General features: G+C 43.2%; 1 protein-coding gene across 1 annotated transcript in view; it reads left to right on the forward strand.

Annotated features, from left to right (window-relative positions):
* trpc5a (transient receptor potential cation channel, subfamily C, member 5a) overlaps positions 1–12,868 on the forward strand; it is a 45,868-nt gene that overhangs the window by 16,708 nt on the left and 16,292 nt on the right. The window contains exons 2-7 of the mRNA XM_058625813.1: positions 6,271–6,303; positions 7,357–7,710; positions 9,400–9,516; positions 9,636–9,698; positions 9,969–10,106; positions 10,780–10,986. Coding sequence (XP_058481796.1) covers positions 6,271–6,303; positions 7,357–7,710; positions 9,400–9,516; positions 9,636–9,698; positions 9,969–10,106; positions 10,780–10,986 — 912 coding nt within the window. The remainder of the gene's footprint in view (positions 1–6,270; positions 6,304–7,356; positions 7,711–9,399; positions 9,517–9,635; positions 9,699–9,968; positions 10,107–10,779; positions 10,987–12,868) is intronic.

A 12,868-nucleotide genomic window follows, 5' to 3' on the forward strand; every position in this document is an offset into this window, starting at 1 on the left:
TAATAGTGTTAAATTTTAAACTTTAATGCTAACAATATTATATGCTAATGCTGAACAATGCTAAGCCACCTGTAATGGTAGGATGAAAACTCTGAACACTCACGCTAACACTAGCTTTAATGCTAAAAGTCCTAAGTACACCGTAGCTAAACGAACCAACAATCCAATGCTAACACTGGATTACATTAGTACTAATACTAATGCTAACAAGCAATGCTTAACAACCTATATAATGTGAGCAAAACTTTGATGCTAAAAACATTGAAACTGACTACACGCTAACGTTGACACTGAAACTTAGCGCTAAAACTCATGTGACCTAATGCTAACACTAATACATTAGCGCAAATGTACAAACATTTATGCTAGCAGAAACAGCTCCTGACTAAATGTAACGTAAGCACAGCAATAACACAACAAATGCTAACACAGCACAAATGCTAACATTAGCATTAATGCTACCTCAATGATAACTTTTTCTGCGACATAAAGAACAGGTTTGTACAACCATTTCTCGCACTTTAGCCAAAACCACGTAGCATGTGACGTGCGATAGATAAAAATATGACTCATATTTTTCCACTTTAAAGGCTCAGTGTGATTAAAACATGACTTGCTGGACAGTTTATTACATTTATTCCGAGCGTGTGAATCAAACATGATTTTAACGACGAGTCATTGAATTAGACGTCTCATGTCCGGAGGTCGTTTTTACCAAAGGTCGCCCTCCCTCCCTCCCTTTCTTTTTTTATTTCTGGCTGCTGTGTGTTTGAGTTATTGAGACTGAGGAGGAACTTAATGGTCACTGCAGCAGCTGCTGCTCATGACAAGTGGAAGATGGAGAGAGAGAGACAGAGAGAGAGAGAGAGAGAGAGAGAGAGAGAGAGAGAGAGAGAGAATGTCTACATTTAATGTCTACGCGACAATTTCGCTGAATCCTACTCGTTATTTTAAGAATGACTGTTTCCCGGGAAGATTTCTTTTTCTTAAATAAAAAATATGGAGGTAAATTGATTCGCGGGAGTGGTGAGTGTTCTGTCCTGGATTTAGATGTGACGGGATCTTGGCTGGAAGTCGCAGGTTGTTAATTCTCTCCGGGCCCAGAGTTCGTCAAAGTCTTCAGCAGCTGCTGCGAGTGTCGTAAATCCTCTCCATTGATTCATTGTTAAGCCTCGTGTTTCCTCCTCCTCCTCCTCAGTGGAAGTGGTTTCATTGTTGTCTTTAATGAACTTGATAAACACGAGGTGAGACGACAGGTTCAAGGATGATCAGGCGACCAAGTCAAAGGCCAAGGCCAAGAGTTTTAGGGATCATGGGATATAGACCTAGTCTTTTGGGGATCAAGTGAAGATCACAGACTTAAAAGACTTCACAGTTTGTCAAGACCAAGAATAAAAGGGACTGACACCAAATCAAGGCCAATGCCAAAAGGTTTAGGGCAAGATTGAGTCTTTAAGGGACTGAGACTGAACTAAGACCAAGTTTTAGGCATCAAGTCAAGACCACACGAACAAGACCAAAATGTACCCAAGACCAAGACTTTGAAAGGCTTCACAGTTTGTATAGACCAAGACTTAAAAGGGAGTGAGACCGAGTCAAGACCAAGGCCAAAGGTTTTAGTGTGGATAGAGATCAAGACAAGATCAAGACTCATGCATGACCCAAGACATTTATGGTCCAGACCAAGACTTTTGTGGATCAAGTCAAGACCAAAGCTAAGGTTTTTGGTGACTGTCAACATCGAGATACAGCCTTTTAGGGAAAGAATCAAGACCGGTACTTTCTGAGACAGGACTAAAGCCAGAACCTTTAGGGACTCAGAGTTGAGACCAAAGGAAATACTTTTAGGGACCAGGTCAAGACCTTTAGGGCCTGAGTCAAGACCAAAGCCAGAACTTTTAGGGACTCAGAGTTGAGACCAAAAGAAATACTTTTAGGGACCAGGTCAAGACCTTTAGGGCCTGAGTCAAGACCAAAGCCAGAACTTTTAGGGACCAAGTCAAGATCAAAACCAATGCTTTTAGGGATTGAGACAAGACCAGCCAGAACCTTTACAGACCAAGTAAAAGCCAAAGCCAGAACTTTTAGGGACCAAGTCAAGACCAAAATCAGGGACTGAATCGAGACCAAACCCCAGTGTTGTTGTCAGGTATTCATGCTCAGCACTTTACTGTGTTTCAAAGTGAAGCGTCTGAGTGACTGACGGACGGAGGACAGACGCTCAGTGTCGATGCAGCTCTGATTCACTCAGTGTAAACAAGCACTGCAGTTTAAAAAATGCAGCAGGAGAAGACGGGGGGCGGGGGGGGGGGGGGGGGGGGGGGGTTCTGATGTGACGACCAGTTTCCTCTGCAGCCGAGGGGCAAACAAGATGAGGGCGCAATGAAACACTGAGAGGAGGAGAATAATGAGGAGACGCGAGTTCAAGATGGAGCTCTTCTTTTTTTATTAACTTGAGAGACGGGAAAATAGAGCAGAAAATCTCAAATATGCAGCGACGGGGAAAAGACGAGGATGTTGACGCTGCAGAGAGGTTTCTGAGGACGAGCGATAAGGAGAGAATGAGGAGTGAAAGAGTCTGAGGTCTGGGGAGAAGACGTGAACGTGAACAGACAGGAAATGAACGACGGATGTGGAACAAATGAAGCTGGTCTTGAGTCCTTGAGAGTTTTCTTTTCCTCAAGGTCTGAAAACATGGCAGATTTATACCCACTTAACAAAAGACGACGCTAATAAAGTCTACTTCCTTTATGTCACTGTTAGACAGGAAACTGAAGTTTGTAAAAGCACTCACTCTCCCGCACCAAACCCCATAGAGAAAACCAGTGATTTTAGCTCACGCAGACACAGGAGCTGCTGGTCTACTGCTGCCTCGTGTGGTCACTTTGTGTCACTGATTTAAATCATAACAAAGGTTTTCCAGCGCCGAATTTTACAAAATGAGACATTTGAACTTAGTGATGGAGGCAGCAGTGGATCAACAACTCCTGTGTGCTGTGATGTTAAAATCACTGATTTTCTCTATGGGGTTTGGTGTGGGAGAGTGAGTGCTTTACATCGTAAACGTTTGCTCCTCCTTTTGAGACTCAGAGTGAGAGAGTTTGCATCGTATTGGTTGTTCTATGAAGTCTACGATATCTTAAGAACACGTTTTACGTCTTTATCTCACTGTTAGACAGACTTTTCCAACAGGAAACTAAAGTTTGTAAAGCACTCACTCTCCCGCACCAAACCCCATAGAGAAAACCAGTGATTTTAACATCACAGCACACAGGAGTTGTTGATCCACTGCTGCCTCCAAAATTTCTTATTTTGTCAATTCGGCTTTTGAAATCCGTTCAGATTTAAATCAGTGACACAAAGTGACCACACGAGGCAGCAGCTAAAATCACTGACTTTGGTGTGGGAGAGTGAGTGGTTTACAAACTTTAACATTCCTGTTTACTAGCAGCTGTGGGACAAACAGGTAAAAACACACAGGTTATTAGCGCTGTGTCACTCCTCTGTTTCCTGTCTCTTCTTTACTGTATTTATATTAAATCTATATTCTCTCAGCTCTGGTCTAGTCTGGTTCAGCTCTGATGAGCTCAGGTCGCCGTGACTGTGAATCTATCGCTGCGAATATAAAAGGAGTGAAAAGAAAACGTTGAACTTGAGCTCGTTACAGGAAGGTCAGCGTCGTCGAACATGCTGAGGTCACACGTTCTCCTCCCTCCTCTTCCTCTGCGGTTAATCCACTTTAATCAGCCTCATTATTTCCTGAAACAATTTTCCTGTGGAAGCTTCCGGAGGAACGACAGTCAGTCTCCGTGCGACTGTCAATAAAACATTTATGACTCGGTCACTTCAGCCCACAGAGGATTCAGATTCAGATGAAAGACGACGCCGTCAAATCACATGAATGTATTTCTATAAAACAGAAATAAAGAGTTGATTTTCCGTGGTCGCTGTGACGTCACACTGACGCACTCTTTTTGGACACGACTGGAGACAAATGTGAGGACGTGATGATGTCATCACCTTCTGAGACCAAGTCAAGGCTGCTTGTTTCCAACAGCACAAAATGCTAAAGGCAGCAATAACAAAACAAGCTAGCTACATATAAATGAGCAGAAAGCAAATGTTAGGTTAGCAACAAGCTAGCTGCCAGTGATTGAGCTTGAAGTATTAAGTCTGCACTTAAGTGAGGGAAGTGTTTTCACAGTTAAACATAGCTAAACGCTCATTGAAACATAGCTAAACGCTCATTGAAACGTAGCTAAACGCTCATTGAAGCATTGCTAAATGCTAAAGGCTCTTTGAAATGTAGCTAAATGTTAACACAGTGAAATGTTGCTATGCTAAGCAAACAGTGAAACATTGCTGAACGCTAAATGCTCAGTGACACGAAGCTAAACGCTTAGAGAAACATAGCTAAATGCTAAACACACAGTAAAACGTAGCTAAACGCTCATTGAAACATAGCTAAACGCTCATTGAAGCATTGCTAAATGCTAAAGGCTCATTGAAATGTAGCTAAATGCTAAACACAGTGAAATGTTGCTAAGCTAAGCAAACAGTGACACAAAGCTAAACGCTCAGAGAAACATGGCTATCACAGTTGTTTTTGAGTCATTTTTGAGTCATTTTTGTCACGTACACTTAAAATTATTAACTTATTAAGCGTCACGACGACTATAAAGCCTCACCTCCTCATGTGTTCATTCATACCTGTGAAGAAACAGGTTTCATGTGTTCATCTCTCAAATACTTCCTTTTCTTTTACTTCTTTTCTCTTTACTCTTTTTTTGTGCACGACAGCAGTATTTTGTTTTTTACATTTAATTGCAGAGTGATGAGTCAGCACTTTCTCACACACACACACACACACACACACACACACACACACACCTGCTGTGAATCACTTTAGTAAAAACAGAACAGTAAAGAACCCTCTGTGTTACGGCGCTCCCTGCTGGTGACAGAGTTATTTTTAGAAAATCTATTCCAACATAAAGTTTGATTGTTTTTTTCAAACTGAGCCACAGTCAGAGTTCACTCATTCATCAGGAAACGTGAAGATGAAAGTGGAAGCTGCTGCTGCTGCTGCTGTTACTGCTGCTGCTGCTGCTGCTGCTGTTACTGCTGCTGCTGCTGCTGCTGCTGCTGTTGCTGCTGCTGCTGCTGCTGTTGCTGCTGCTGCTGTGAAAAGTGCTGAGTCAGTGTCCGAGGAGAGAAACTCTCGTTTTTACTGAAGATTGAAATATTTGAACTTTTATCCGCTCACGTCTGTGCGTTACCAAACGCTGACGACTGAGTTTTACTCGAGATTAGATTATGTAGTTGAGATTAGCCCTGCTGTGAGTGTGTGTGTGTGTGTGAGCGGTGAATGCAGATGTGCAGCAGATCTGCATGGTGACGGTGTATTTGTGCTGACGGCTGTACACAGCGCTCCACTGACTGTTCTTACAGCACTGCAGATAAACTCAACACCCACAACCCTGTTGATCGCCCTCCACTCACCTTAAAGGCATAGTCCGTGTTCTCTCTTCTGTATGATGCTGAGGTGCTGAAACGAATAAACGAGGGAAAACCAGATTTTACCCACTTCACTTAAGACTCATCTTATAACGTGGGCAAATAATGTATTTTTGTGTGTTTATTTTAACAATTAAAACAGGTTTTTGAATTTTTTGGCCACTTAAATGTGAATATTTTCTTGTTTCTTTGCGCCATATAACAAAGAATTCATTCAAATTGAATATATATTCTATTAAATTCTGACAATTTAAGGAAAATAATCATTAGCTGCAGCCGTAAAATCTATGTCAACATGTTGAAAACATGTTAAGACTGAACTTTGTAAAGCACTCACTCTCTCACACCAAACCCCATGGAGAAAATCAATGATTTTAACGTCACAGCACACAGGAGTTGTTGATCCACTGCTGCCTCCATCAATAAGTTCAAATGTCTTATTTTGTCAATTCGGCTTTTGAAATTCTTTGTTCAGATTTAACTCAGTGACACAAAGTGACCACACGAGGCAGCAGTAGACCAGCAGCTCCTGTGTCCCCGCCAGCTAAAATCACTGATTTTCTCTATGGGGTTTGGTGTGGGAGAGTGAGTGCTTTTACAAACGTCAGTTTCCTGTTGGAAAAGTGAAATAAAGACGTGACTGTGTTCTTAAGACGTCGTAGACTTAAAGTAACGTGGATTTTTTTGATTTATTCCTTTAATTGTTTTACTTTGTCATGTTAAAATTAATCACAGTTTCTTCTCTTTTTCCAGATGAATCCAATGACACAGCTGTACTACAAGAAGGTGAGTCTCACACACACACACACACACGCACACACACACACACACACACATATGCACACACCATCCATCACTGAGTCGTTTCCGTGGTGACAGATGAAAAAAGGCCGCGGGCGTTTTCATCGCACTCTGACGTTATTCACTGTAGCGTCGCCGCGGCTACTTCACCCCGCCATAAATCATGTGTTCACGCGGAGGCTGTGAAATTCACCGACACGATGACGCAGCAGGTTTTTTTTTTTTTTCTATTAAAGGTTTTTCGAGTCGTGAGATGAAAAACGACGACACCGTCTTGTTTGTTTCACTTTTCCCATAAAATACTAACAAGTGATTTATTGACACTGAAGAGTCACATGTTTACAAACCGACCAATGAGACGCTGCACTGCCGCAGTGGCTGATGGGACATTTAACTGATTCTCAACAAAATCCCTTTTTAAAAAACATTTAACTTTTAAAAATGTGGGCGTTTTTTATACACGGTAACCAAACTTTATTTATACGTCACATTTTAAACAAAATGTGACTTATAATGTGTCAAAATTCTGATTAAAATGAGCTTTAAATTCAAAAAACAAGCAAAAACAAGCAATAACAGAAGAGAACGAATTAATAAAATACAAAGATTTTTTGACCCTTTAGTGAAAGTGATAAATACATGAAGAAAACTAAGTTTGATGTCGTTGAATCAATGAAAAAAATGAAATAGGTTGTGATTTTTGAAAGTTTTAACCATTAAAACACAGTAAATTCAACCTGTTATTTGTTTTCTTGATTTTTTTTATTAACCTGTTAATTTATTAGGACACAATGTTTCTCTCAAATATAGAGAAAATGTCATGTTGTTGTTGTTTTTATTGTTGTTTTCTTATACTTTGTTGCATTTTTCTCTCTTTAAGTATTCACGTGCGTCCTCTTGTCTTAAAATCATAAATAAATGTTAAAAATCAATAAATCTAGTTGTTAAAAAGGTGTCGTAATTCAACACATTATTATGATTGTTAGACAAAAACGATGTTTTTTTGATGCTTTAATGTCGTCGTTTCGTGTTTTTCAGGCGACGTATTCGCCGTACCGCGACCGCATCCCTCTGCAGATCGTCCGCGCAGAGGTGGAGCTGTCGGCCGAGGAGCGCGCGTACCTCACCGCCGTGGAGAAGGGCGACTACGCGGGCGTCAAGCACGCCCTGCGCGAGGCCGAGGTCTACTACAACATGGACGTGAACTGCCTGGACCCGCTGGGGCGCAGCGCGCTGCTCATCGCCATCGAGAACGAGAACCTGGAGATCATGGAGCTGCTGCTCGACCACGGCATCCACACGGGCGACGCCCTCCTCTACGCCATCAGGAAGGAGGTGGTGGGCGCCGTGGAGCTGCTGCTGTCGCACAGGAGGCCCAGCGGAGAGAAACAAGTGAGCGTGTGTGGATAAAGGATTTGAGACTCAGTCAGTTTACACCTAAGACGTAACCGCTCACTCTCCCACACCAAACCCCATAGAGAAAATCAGTGATTTTAACGTCACAGCACACAGGAAGTTGTTGATCCACTGCTGCCTCCATCAATAAGTCCACATGTGCCATTTGGTGAATTCAGCATTTAAGATCCTTCCAGATTGACCTCAGTGACACAAAGTGACCACACGAGGCAGCAGTAGACCAGCAGCTCCTGTGTCCCTGTGAGCTTAAATCACTGATTTTCTCTATGGGGTTTGGTGTGGGAGAGTGAGTGCTTCACAAACTTTAGTTTTCACAGAGAAAATGTGTATTTGAAGGCTACGTGTAAATCATTTGTGCATTTACACGTAATTCTCGGTGTCTGCACTCCGCTCTGTGAACATGTCGGCGTTGAAAAAGCTCAATAATGAGATGCAGATATTAGATTTTTTAAGTAAAGACATTGAAGAGAAACAGAGAATCATCTCTGTTCCATTAATTCTTGGATTGCTCCGAGGCTGTGTGGTGCTGCGTCACCATGGTAACCAACCCTTGGCGGAAGCAGAGGATTGTGGGAAGGTTGTTTTTCTTTTCTTTTTTTTCTCCAGTATTATTATGTTTTTTTTTGGTCGCGTCTCAGCTGGACGAGGACGAGAACAAATCTGTTCTCCTCCGTCTTCACTGAAGTCACTTCTGCTGCTCGTCTTCAGTCTGAGAGAAAACATTCAAACAGGAACCTTTAAATCCATGGCCATGTTCATACATTACGACGTCGCGTTCCATTTGAAGTCGGAACTCGGGATTTACGACTTAAGATTCCGTTATTTAAATTTTTTGTCGGTGAAAACAGAAAAAAATTGGCAAACAAATCAGAACTGGTGAAAAAGTTTCGAAAATCAGAGAAATTAGTAAAAGTGGTGCAAAATGTCTCAGTGGCGCCCCCTAAGGTGAAACCCGGATGGAGGAAGCCGTAACTAAGTTGCACCAAATGTCACGAAACTTGGTGGAAACATGTAGCAGACCGAGATGAACAAAAAAGTCTATCACGCCCATGGCCTTAACTCCACGGGAAGTCAGCCTTTGTGAATTTGGCGTCCCATCTCGGCAACTTCGTAAATGAACAAATTCGTCTGAGCTCGTATCGTACCAACATTTCAATTTTTTTTTAAAAAATGCATCAATTTGTACGAGCCACGTCACATATGAAAAGTTACCAAAAGGTTTCGCAGATTCAAAAGGGGTGTGGCCACGGCAACCATCATAAATTTGGCAAATTTCGCTCATTTGCCGTGAAACAGGAAGTGGCCTCTAACTTTGCCGTACACTGACCGATCTGCCTCGAAACTTACGACCTGGACAGAAAATATCGGCACATAAAAACTGAGTCCAGGGCATAGCGCCACCTGCTGGCAGGGCGGCAGCTGTGAGGGCCCACACAGGTGCTGCTAAGTTAGTTTATTTTCCGCTTAAAAACAACAAACTTTATGAATTTCTCTTTTTCAGTTCATTTGTTTGTGTCGTGTTCGTGGTTTGAGTTTGTGTTCCATTAACGTCGGAAGTCGGAGGTCGTCTTCGCTGTGACTTCGCGAGTTGGAATCCCGACTACTAGTGGAACACAGCGTTATTTCTGCCTCATTTATACAAGTTTTTGATCCGTTCTCTTCCAGGTTCCCTCGCTGATGATGGACAGTCAGTTTTCCGAGTTCACGCCAGACATCACTCCCATCATGCTCGCCGCTCACACCAACAACTACGAGATCATCAAGCTGCTCGTCCAGAGGAAGGTGAGTGGACGTTGCAGCGTTTGCAACATTTGATGAGAAGTGTCCTGTAATTGTGTTACAGAGCCAGTTTGTTCAGATTAAATCTGTATTGACGTATTTTCCCTGTTGTTCTGCGTCAGGTCACGATTCCCAGACCACACCAGATCCGCTGTGACTGTGTTGAATGCGTGTCCAGTTCAGAGGTGAGATTTGTGGGTTTTTTTGTTGTTTCAGTATTTATAATACAACAAAAAATAACCCCAACTGTATCAAAAAAGTATGGTTTATGTGTCAGGAAATGTAAAAATATCTTGATTATTTTGTTATGAAGGAGCAAAAAACACAGAATGTAACCAGAGAACTCACCTGAGCGAAGCTGAAACACATTAAATAGGGATTTTATTCTTTGTAGGTTTACTGTAGGACTGTTGTTGACCCTTGACCTCTTTCCCCATCCACACCTGCGTCTGTAGGTCGACAGCCTTCGACATTCAAGATCCCGACTCAACATCTACAAAGCTCTGGCCTCGCCGTCGCTCATCGCGTTGTCCAGTGAAGATCCGATCCTCACGGCCTTCAGACTGGGCTGGGAACTCAAAGAGCTCAGCAAGGTTTGGGTCACAGTCAGATCGACCTTTGTCGCTGTGAGGCAGACTTTTCCACCAGGAAACTGAAGTTCTGTAAACCCACTCACTCTCCCACACCAAACCCCATAGAGAAAACCAGTGATTTTAACGTCACAGCACACAGGAGTTGTTGATCCACTGCTGCCTCCATCACTAAGTTTTGAAGTCCTTCATTCTGGTTTATGTCAGTGACACAAAGTCACCACACGAGGCATCAGTAGACCAGCAGCTCCTGTGTCCCCGTGAGCTAAAATCACTGATTTTCTCTATGGGGTTTGGTGTGGGAGAGTGAGTGGTTTACAAACTTGAGTTTCCTGTTGGAAAAGTCTGTCTCACAGTGAGATAAAGACGTGGACATGTAGAAATAGACTTAATATGACTGATTTCATTTGTTAAGAGGCCAAAATCTGTCCTCACTTCTCGTCTGCATTGATTCTCCAAGTGTGTTTGGAGGGATGCCACGTCCTGAACCTGACGGGCTGATGAAATCTTCTGGAGAATATAATTTATACGCCACTTGTTCCTCCTCCAATAAATGTCCACCCATATTTTACCTTTAATTTCCAAGAGTTCGAAACCATTAGAGGCGGAGTCTTTTACCTGAAAACATCAAAGTCATGGACAGGTACGAGAACTTGTGGCGTCTTCCTGCTCTCAGGTGGAGAACGAGTTTCGCCAGGAGTACGAGGAGCTGTCGCAGCAGTGCAAGCGCTTCGCCAAAGACCTGCTGGACCAGGCCAGGAGTTCCCGAGAGCTGGAGACCATCCTGAACCACAGAGACAACGACCAGAGCGAGGAGCTGGACCCCAGGCAGTGTCACGACCTGGCCAAGCTCAAGCTGGCCATCAAGTATCACCAGAAGGAGGTAAGACACCAACACTGTGAGGGAGCTGTGTTGATCGGCTAGCGGCTGGCAGCTTCAGTCTGGGAAGGGGTGTAGTCTCCTCCCACTTTCCAGAGGCGTGGCCAACCGACATAGATGAAAATGTCAAAAAAGGAGCTTGTAGTGTTTTTAAGAGCAATTCAGTAATGGCCGACGGCGTCTCAGTGGGAGAGCGTCTCGTCTTCCGACTTCAATGAATAGCCTTCGTGTTAAGCCCCGCCCCTAGTGCATCAGGGCTTTTCTGATTGGTTCCCTTGTTTTACCTAAACTTTGTGAAGTTTTACGACAAAGATTAACGAGGAAAGACTCAAAGGTGAAGATTTAGGACACGTTCGGGATGAAGGCCTCGTCTGTCCTTGTTGTCATGGTGACAGTGGTGATGTTTAATGTTTAATCATTAGCATATAAATTGAAAAACTTTGACAAAATTTATTTTTTTGCTTCTTGAACATCATGTGCTGTTTGAATACGTTACCATGGTGACCTGTTGTGTTTATGCTCATCACCTGCAGCTGCTCTGGCTCCGCCCACTGAGCCTCCCGTCACTCACTAATGTAATAATTATTAAACATACTGTTTATGTTCATGTGACACAGGAAGTGATGGACGCCATGACGACCACGTGTGTGTGTGTGTGTTACATAACTTCTCTTCACCTCTCTGTCACCTTCTCTCCTCACACCTTCTCTCCTTCCTCTCACTCCTACTCTCTTACTCCTCATTTCCTCTGTTCAGGTTACCTCCTCTTACCTCGTGTTGTCTCCTTATACCTCGTGTTGTCTCCTCATACCTCGTGTTGTCTCCTCATACCTCGTGTTGTCTCCTCATACCTCGTGTTGTCTCCTCATACCTTGTGTTGTTGTCTCCTCATACCTTGTGTTGTCTCCTCATACTTTGTGTTGCCTCTTCATACCTCTTCTTACTTCCTTAAACATCTCCTTGTCTCCTCATCCCTCGTGTGTGCATCTGAACGATCAAACCCCAACTGTCCCAGAGAGACAGACAGACAGAGAGACAGACAGAGAGACATCGAGAGAGAGAGAGACAGAGACAGAGAGAAAGACAGACAGAGAGAGAGACAGAGAGAGAGACAGCTGTAGTTCACTGAAGCTTTGTCAGTGAATTAAACACTTGGCGTAAATGTTGGGGGGGCGGGACTAACTTGGAAGAGAACCAATCAGAACTGATCTCTTCGCGGAGGTACGGAGGTTAGCGTTGAGGAGGTGAAAGAAGGAGGGATGAAAGAGTGATGGAGTGATTGGACAGACTGGTGGTGATGATGGAGAGAACATGAAGGAAAGCAGGAACAGAAATAGAGTCAGCAGATGAACGAGTGACTCACCTGCAGTGGAGAGAGAGAGAGAGAGAGAGAGAGAGAGGACGAGGTCATTTCAGGTCACAGCTGAAGAAGAAGAAGAAGAAGAAGAAGAGGAGAAGTAGGTTTTATTTTGAGAGGCGCACATTTTGATAAATGATGACATGAAGGATGGAGGGATGAACAGAGGACAAGTCGATTTTTAATCGCGTGACTGTGACGGAAAACATCGCTCACAGAACGTCCGTCTGAATTTGACAAGTTTCAAGTCACTCGTGTTTTAATCGTACGTCAGATTTCAGTCCGATCAACGGAATGATTGTTTTTTTCACGTAAAGTCTGACTGACATGTGACTGAGTTTAACTGAAGCTACGACACACTTAACCCACGTTAACTCCTCTGTGTGTGTGTGTGTGTGTTGAATCATTCAAACCATTTAAATCTTTTAGTTGTTGTCGTTGAGCCTGTGATACCTGCAGTCCTGCTAAATTATACACTCACTGTTTTGTAAATTATACACGTGCTGTGTGTGTGTGTGTGTATGAATA

Source organism: Solea solea, chromosome 3, assembly GCF_958295425.1.
Source record: "Solea solea chromosome 3, fSolSol10.1, whole genome shotgun sequence".
NCBI lineage: Eukaryota > Metazoa > Chordata > Actinopteri > Pleuronectiformes > Soleidae > Solea > Solea solea.